This window comes from Taudactylus pleione, unplaced genomic scaffold, assembly GCF_031769625.1.
Source record: "Taudactylus pleione unplaced genomic scaffold, aTauple2 ptg000214l, whole genome shotgun sequence".
Lineage (NCBI taxonomy): Eukaryota > Metazoa > Chordata > Amphibia > Anura > Myobatrachidae > Taudactylus > Taudactylus pleione.
Genome location: NW_028284616.1, coordinates 8540943 through 8550000, shown reverse-complemented (window position 1 = coordinate 8550000; position 9058 = coordinate 8540943). Strand labels below are relative to the sequence as shown.

The following is a 9058-nucleotide window of genomic DNA, read 5'->3' as shown; positions in this document are numbered from 1 at the left end:
ACTGACTTTAAGGGTCAAAGCCTGGAAGAGATCTCCATTGATCCCAACGGTAAGTAGCATGGGTCCTCACCCGACTGGTTGTTCCATGGACTGACAGTCTAAGGGGGATACTGTGACCAGGGATCTCTGTTTATCTCTGTATTTCCAGAACCAATCCCGCTAGCCAGTGATGAGTCTGATGATGAGCCAGAGGTGGAAGCTGGAGCAGTGCATGTGGAGGAGGGAGATGCCAGTGCAAAGAAAGTGATAGAGAGGTATGCACCCATGGCTACTAAAGGTGTGTGTCCATCAAATCCATTGGGTGGCTTGGGCTGGCGGTGAGTTTTTGGGTGACAGATCTCTTCCCTGTCTTGCATAGGTGATTGCATGAGTTCTAAAAAGAAACCGTGGAGCAGAAAAAAAGTAACTGCTATCAAGCGAAAGGGTACAGCCTGAATAACATTTCTGTTGGTCCAACCAAGGCGTCTTTTTTATTTACTTTGGTGAAACCATTAAGTGGTCATAGCAAAGGGCGTACCCACATGGTTAGGAATACCTGACTAGGTCCCGGTGAGGCATAGGGAGTACCCACATGGTTAGGAATACCTGACTAGGTCCCGGTGAGGCATAGGGAGTACCCACATGGTTAGGAAAAACTGACTAGGTCCCGGTGAGGCATAATGGTGTCCGGTTTCTGTCAGGAAGCTATTCGGCACATGTGCGCCGGGTGATATGATATAGATACCCGCCAGCATGCACGGGTTGCTGATCAAGCTGTTTGGGCAATGGGAAGCAGACGTCCCCACGATGGACGATCCAGACATGGGTCCTGAAAAGGTCACAAAAACAACTATGCGTGTGTGTGTATATATATATATATATATATGAAAATAAATTAGGAAACGCTATACTGGGCACTCACAATGTATGCAAATCACTGGTCCAACAATATGGCACTATGCAGCACACAACCGTATGTGATGGTCCTCAAATACTTGAATCTATATATGTGAGGTCAAAAGAACCACCCTAATTACACCTGTTAGGGCTGGTTGTAAAGGAGAGAGGGATAGATATAAACTGACAGATCAGAAAAAAGACACAGTCAGCGCTAGCATAAGTCACATACAATGCAGATATATATCAATACTATAAATTGGCACTACAATCAACTGTCCAGATTCAGTGTCTGGGAAGGCTATAGTGCTGTATACACCAAGGCCGTAGCTAGGGTAGTGCGGCCGATGCCATCGCACAGGGCACCACAGGTCATGGGGCGCTGTTTGGGCCTGTCAAATTTTTGTTTATTATCATTCTCACTTGTAGCTTCCTCTTATTGCATCCCCAGCATCTCCTGGCCTCCCCTATCTCTTCCCTGGCCATTCCCCATGATGCCATCCCCTTTTTTGGGTGCATGATATCCCTTTGAAAAATGAGGGGGGCGCCAATGCTCTTTCTGGCACAGGGCATCAAAAAGTCTAGTTACGGCTCTGGTATACACTAATCAAATGGAGAGGTATACAGGGGGACTGGACCTCACGCCGTCCTGAGAGAGCTGCGATGCACCATCCAGAGAAAATGGCCGCCAGAGACCTCAGAGGGGGCGTTACCATAGGAGGAAACAGCTCAGCAAAGCCAGACCTTAGCAGAAAGGCACGTTCAGCTGAGGAGAGGAGCCGCTAAACAGGGAAGGCTGCCTACCCTGGCCGGCAATTAACCCCTGGGATGCTGGCTCCCGCAAATCAACTACAAGTCCCTGGTGGTCTAGTGGAAGCACATGGTATGGGGGGGGCCTGCCACCACAGCCAGCACCTCTGGTCTGTCCCCAGAGACTGGAGGTTTTGACTGCTGATGCGGTGATCCGCTCTTACCTGTCCCCATATGTCCGACAGCAGTCCGGGATGTCCCACGGGGCCCAGCTAGCACAGACCTTGGGGTCCCGCCGAGATCCCCAGATCTGTACTGGCGTCGTAGCGCCAGCGAAGTGACAGAGTGGCAGTGCAGATGTCCTATGGACAGTCTGCCGCTGTCGGCTTTGAAGATGATAAAAATTATTAAATCATAAAATAAAACAGCTTTGGGGCTGCTAATTAGCCCCCCTGCGTCAAATAGTGACCCGACTTCGGCCAGGCACCAACTTAAACTGAGGTGCCTCTGGCTCGGGGGCATGGTATAGGAGCGATGGACCGGTGCATCCTGGAAGCAAAGCTTTTAACTGTGTGGTGCCCGGGATCGAGATCCAGCTATACCCCAAGGTCTCTCTGTTAGGACCCTGAAGAAAATGCATTCTGCAGCAATGGATTCAGCCCACCCCACCCTCTCTTTCTATGTTTAAAGAGAAACTATTTATTGTCTTTAGAATGGACTAGATTGCATCATCCTTTCATAAGACTGACAAAACAGAACATTTCTTTTCCATTTGGGAAAGTTTTATTGACACTTTACATGATGATCTTAAAAAAAAAATTGTGTTGCTTTAAATCTTCATTGTGGTAGGAGACCAGGATGCTGCTTCAAGACCTCCAAATTACTTTCATTTTATGTCTAGCGTTGGAGTTCTGACCCAGGCGTGTGTTACTCATTCTTCATTCTTTTCTTTTATTCTTCCTTCCTTTTTCTCTTTTGTTTCTTTCTTACTTTTCCTTCTACTTCATCTCCGTTTCTTTTCTTTTTTTCTTTTTACTTTCTTTCTATTCTCCGTTCCACTTGGGACTTGTGGATGAAGCCCTTCATTCACTTTGCCAGGATTCGAGGGTGGTCCATCTGTTGAAATCAGACCATTACATTTTGGCCACCGTGCAAAAAAACCCCACAAATTCTATTATTTTCGCTGTTTTTACACTTTTTTCCAAAAAAATACAGATCCAAAACACAAAACACGGAAGGGTTTTTTTTCAAAACCAATCCAGATCCAAAACCTAAACACAAAATACGAAAAGTGGCCGATGCACACCCCTAGCTACAGATAATGATTATTTTAGACAACAATAAGATTATATACAGAATGTTCTTTAATATTTTGTATGCTTCTTTACTATGCATGTTAATCTGTAATACTATTAATGTAATACTGAATTATTTTATGTGTATTGGTTCACCAAGATATTGATATTTTATTTATATTGTACTAAGGGGCATATCCAATTACCAGCGGGACTTCTCCCGCAAGTAATTGAGGGGTGAAAGTCCCGCGGCGTGGGGTTAAGCTATTCAATAAAATAGCTTTTTCCCCGTATCCAAAAACAAGACTTCCACGCGAGAACACACTGATCCAGCGAGAACTGTGGAATCAGTGTGTTATTCATGCTCGCGAGAGGCTGAATAAGGCGGCCTCACGCTGATTTAACCTCGCACCTACATGAGGTGCGAGGTAAAGCCTGACAGCGGGGACACCCGCGTGTGGAGTCCCCGCTAATTGAATCCTGACCTGCGCGATAATTAGCCCCGCGGCTAATTGAATATGCCCCTAAGTGTCATGTTTACTTTTCCTCTATGTACAATGTGATAGTTTGATATTGTAACCAGTATATCTCTATGGTATTTATATCTTTGTTTTTGGTATACTCTTTCAGCTCTATATAAAACAAGAAATATGAAACATATTCTTGATGTATAATGTACCATATTTACTGTGTTCTCAATAAAAACATTTTTGAAAAACCAACAGATCAAAGTCCAAGGGATACATTTTTAAAGGTCGATTATAACTCTATCTAAATCAATTTTGTTACCTGGGCTAAATCGCACATTTACTAACAGACAATTTTTATACTGATTTTTAAATGTTAGTAAATGTGCGATTTAGCCCCTGAAACACAAGATTGATTTAGATTTAAAATCGATCAAAATCAATTAAAATCGCCCTTTAGTAAATTTACCCCCAACATCTGTGAGTCAGTTATGTGTTTGCTATTACTTCTCATAGGAGTTAGTACCTTTTATATGCATCCTGACTGTATCACATGGCTGAGCAGCTTATCCTGGTGTCTGGGCAGGTGATGTAGCTGCTGCCGCTTTCAGCGCTTCCACAGTGTTCTACAAAGAGAAGCAGATACTGTGTCACACCCTCTCAGTCACATCACGTCATCTAGTGGAGCAGATACTGTGTCACACCCTCTCAGTCACATCACGTCATCTAGTGGAGCAGATACTGTGTCACACCCTCTCAGTCACATCACGCCATCTAGTGGAGCAGATACTGTGTCACACCCTCTCAGTCACATTAGCCCATCTAGTGGAGCAGATACTGTGTCACACCCTCTCAGTCACATTAGGCCATCTAGTGGAGCAGATACTGCGTCACACCCTCTCAGTCACATTACGCCATATAGTGGAGCAGACTGGCAGCTGTGATTATTACATACTGTATATAATCTGTAATAAGAGAAATCCCCATAGCTAAGCTCACAGCTACAATACTTCTCCTTGAACAAAAAGAACATTGTAATATATTGTGGCCTATGTGACCCTAACCAATCCCATGCTCATCACTTATACAGTGGGATATATACAGATTACAGGGCACCCCGCTGCCACCTGCCAACCTAACTACTGCCAGGGCTAGATGCATGACACATCGATGCACCCTGCTGTACAATATCTAAGTACTAGATACTGAACCTATATACTTGGCAAAGGCCACAGGTAGGTATACTAGTACATTACAATGACCTGAAGGTGTATTACCCCACATAGAACTGTTTTGTTTTTTTCTTTGTATTAGCAATTGCCCAGATTGTCTTTAAATAACTTGTCTACATAATAAATGAGCCATTTAGTAGAGTTGGGCAATAACCCCACCAGGTGCAGCTGGGAAAGTGCCCTGACTGTGCTATAATAGGTGTAACACAAACCCTAAGGGAGGTGATGGTCCTGTTATATTCAGTCATCTCCTGCAGGTGTTCTGTCCGGAGCGCTATAGGGAAAAGGAGTACAGTTACATAGTAGGTCAGAGGACAAACACACACAGACCACAGCCTCCAGCATGGCCCCTTCCACCAGGTACACAGTGCTCCTGTACATCCCACGCAATGGATGACTGCACTCACCTGGGATAGACGCCCTTCTCAGCAATTAGTTCAGCACCAGTGACTGCAATCATACCTGGTGTGGGAAGTGCTTTTTAGCTGGAGAAACCAATAACATTTGTTCCCCTATACTGGCCAGTAAAGTGCTGATAAATCACAGTGTTCACCACCTCTTCCCATGTACCTGAAGCCCACGCAGGTGGCAGTGAGGGCTGTCTGCAGATGGCGTTAGCTGCTGGGACCAAACATGGTAAATCTGACAGTTTCCCAGCCTCCATAGAAACCTATGGGGGGTGTGGCTGCTGTTGGAAATACAGAGACCGCAGACTATATGGAGATAGCTGCTGCGTTCACTCCATGTGGGATGATAGCTAAAAACTGGTGTTTTCATGGGATATAACACAAATATTATTTGACAAACCAGAGCCTGATGGGCACGTCAGGCCTCAGTGAGGTCAGTGGTAACAAGAGCCTGATGGGCACATGTCAGGCCTCAGTGAGGTCACTGGTAACCAGAGCCTGATGGGCACATAGGTCAGGCCTCAGTGATGTCAGTGGTAACCAGTGCCTGATGGGCACATAGGTCAGGCCTCAGTGATGTCAGTGGTAACCAGCACCTGATGGGCACAAGTCAGGCCTCAGTGAGGTCACTGGTATAACCAGAGCCTGATGGGCACAGGTCAGGCCTCAGTGATGTCACTGGTAACCAGAGCCTGATGGGCACATAGGTCAGGTGTCAGTGAGGTCACTGGTAACCAGAGCCTGATGGGCACAGGTCAGGCCTCAGTGAGGTCACTGGTAACCAGAGCCTGATGGGCACATAGGTCAGGTGTCAGTGATGTCACACGCTCCTAGGAACATTATTGGAAGGAAAATATTGCTTAGCAAACCCAGATAACACGTCACCTATAAGTGGCACAACAGAAATATACAGGTTATCTCCTTACCTGCACACGCCCTCTCCACCGCAATCTCCTGATCCCTAACTGCCTGCAATACACAAAGTGTAGAATAATGTTTACAGTTTAAATGCAGTAACATAATATATATCATTAGTTATAATCTTATTATATAATAACACCTGTTGGTAAGTATCCTAACCCTACCCCTAACCTCCCTCCTAGTGCCTAACCCTCCCTCCTAGTGCCTAAACCTAACCCCCCCAGTGCCTTACCCTACCCTACCCCCCCCCCCCCCCATTGCCTAACCCTCCCCTTAACCTCACTACTTACTGTCGGGATGTCGACGGTCGGGATTCTGACTGGCGTCAGGACTCCGGCACCAGCTATCAGAGCGCCAGCATCCCCACAGCCGGGATTTCAACTGCATCCCCCCTCATCTAGCTTTGTCCCCCCTAGATGCATAGCTAAGTGAGGGCACTCTGTATGCATGGTCTAATTATGCGAGAAGTTCTTAGGGCCACAAAAGGTCCATAGGGACTAAACTAGTGCAAATAAACTCTCAGGGAAATTAAGAGGGCGCTTGGGCCGAGTGAAATTCACCATCTACTAATCTTGCCCTGTTCTACCTAAAGAGAAAACACTATGTATAGATAGATCTGCATCTGACCTGTTCCCGCAGCTGCCTCATCTCCTCTCTCAGCAGGGTCTCTTGCAGCTGGTGGGCCTTGTGCACTGAATACATCTCCTCCCAGTTCTGCACGAAGAGAGCGAGGATTTCCCTCTCCTGTTGCTGGAATTTATCTGTGTATTAGGACAAGAGAATATCAGACTGAGCCATCATACCCCATAATATGTTTTATTTGTTTCTAATGAAATACAACAATCTACACAGCGCTACAAAAAACAGAGGCAATGTTCTGAGGCGCAATACAAAGGACATTACCTGTCACTCATGTTAGTCATGCAGACAATACAGTGGGCACTTCCATACAGATTCGGTGAGCCATATAAGGTGGTGTTTTATCCAGATTGCCTAAATGGTACATGACCTTGTTCACAACGTGTCACAATCTGATAACATCTGTTCCAAGCCAGGGCACATTCTCCACTGGCCCATTCCTCCACTGTTTACATGGCTTAGTACATCTCTCCCTATGTTCTATATCTACAAAATACTCCTCAGGCAAACGCAAACCAAGTAGACCATTAAAATCTAAATTTTCTTAAAGGGATTGTGTGTCTTCACAGGGCACCTACTCTGTAAGGATGGAACATGGACCCTTTCAGAGAATGTCCCTTCTTTACAGCCCAACTCCTATCAGTATGTCAGCCCTGTACAGCAGCAGGGAGAGTACAGGTCACGTGGAGCAGATGGACTCCAAAGGGGCTCATTCAAATAAAGACAATGGGCTGCCTAGCAACTGATGGTGTCAGGTTGCGTTCATATGTGAATATTACGGTAGACTGAACATCTCTAGATTCCTGTGTACCTCTATGAAATGCAGGGAAAAACCACATCAAGTCACATAGAATCTATAACATATCCAAAAAGGACCTGTAGGGACGGCTGTCAGAGACAGGTGGCAGCAGCTGTAATGGCATTTTCCAATCCCCATATATATATCATCATTGGTTTTTTTTTCTTTTCTTTTTATAAATCTCCTCTTAAATCCATATATTACATATAGTATATTGCTAGTATAATTGGTTACAGGCCATGCAGTTACATTATACAGATGTACATTAGCTCAGAACATGGATAAGTCATGTTATATGTGCTATATAGAGCGATTTATTACTATTGGGAGGGTGTATAGTTACTGTGATTTGCTTGTCTACATGTAATAGGGATAGGTTGATGGAGCAGGTTATGTCCCATTGGTTTGGGATAAGGAGTGTTGAGGAAGCAGGTGGAGGGCAACGTTTTTTTTTATTCTGCTAGAATGCTGCTGAATTTGTCCCCTCCTTGCATTACTAGTTAACGGGGAAATGCCAACTGGAAAGTTACAAAGCAATCATGGCTAAAAACACAAACACACACACACACACACACACCTCTCTGTCACGTCTGTACAACATAGAAGGTAAGATGATTCTCTTACCGGTCAGCTCCTCAATTTTCTGAGCCTGCTCCTCCAGCTGGGCCTTACGGCGGCTCTAAGAGAGAGAGAATAATGTATGTTACAGCATTAGTTATATTACACAGACATTACCCTGGGGCCCTTGTCATGTGTAGGTGTAAGCAGTGTGATAGAGAATGACACTTCCTCATTAGTGCCCCACGTTACAGGCATACAGGTACATGAGCTGGGCTTCTTAGAGACTAGAACAACCATTTATATTTCTGCTTTTCTTCCCATTTTATTGGATCTGCAACTGGTATTATAAGCCCAGGGCCGACCTCTTATCGCAGCCAGTCAGCAATGTTACAGCAATGCCATAAATAATAATGGTACATAGCATCTTAGTGGTCAGACTTGGGCACAGATGCCTCCCAACATTTACACCTACTAAATTGGGACAACCCCACCCTCTATGCCCAGAAACGCCCACTTTCAGCTGAGCTCCGCCCCACTGAGATCCACGAAAAATCCTAATGGTGCAAACATCAGAGTATAACAAATAACAATAACAGCACACTTACCTTTCTCCTAAAGCAGGGCCAGCGAAACTTAAATGGGAAACAGCTCATGACTGCACCCAACGCCTCCTCCCTACTCTCTCCTCCCTCCTCCCTCCTCTCCTACTACTACTATATACACTAAAATACTAATATACTAAACTAAAGATAAACCTAAACTTATACTAAAAAGAAAACTGCCTAAAACTTAACACTAAGAAACTACTATAGATACTAAAATAACTAAATAAAAAACCTAAAACTATACTAAACTATGCTAAAAAGATAAAACTCTAATAACTAAAACCCAACTATCAATAACACCACCAGCTCCAGACAACACTTCCTACTCTAAGGGGGACCACGCAACAGGATAAGCTGTAGTGTCCTGCCCTGGCTTACCACTTATTGTGTAACAATGGGTCATTGTAATGTCATCACACAGACATTAGCAGCAGCCATACAGGCAAATACTTGTATGAAATAAAGTATCAGACTGTGATTAGGGGTGAGCAGGGACAGAATAGCAT

The 9058-nt window shown here is 44.8% G+C and overlaps 1 protein-coding gene across 1 annotated transcript; it reads right to left on the bottom strand.

Annotated features, from left to right (window-relative positions):
- Positions 1–2438: 2438 nt before the first annotated feature.
- Positions 2439–8600, bottom strand: LOC148517575 (uncharacterized). The gene is made up of 7 exons (XM_088478393.1): positions 8553–8600; positions 8011–8065; positions 6576–6709; positions 5954–5996; positions 4833–4894; positions 3915–4014; positions 2439–2742 (listed from the first exon to the last, which is right to left on the bottom strand). The coding sequence occupies exons 1-6, from the start codon at positions 8598–8600 to the stop codon at positions 3955–3957; spliced, it is 402 nt and encodes a 133-aa protein (XP_088334519.1). The 3' UTR covers positions 2439–2742; positions 3915–3954.
- Between the last annotated feature and the right edge of the window lie 458 nt (positions 8601–9058).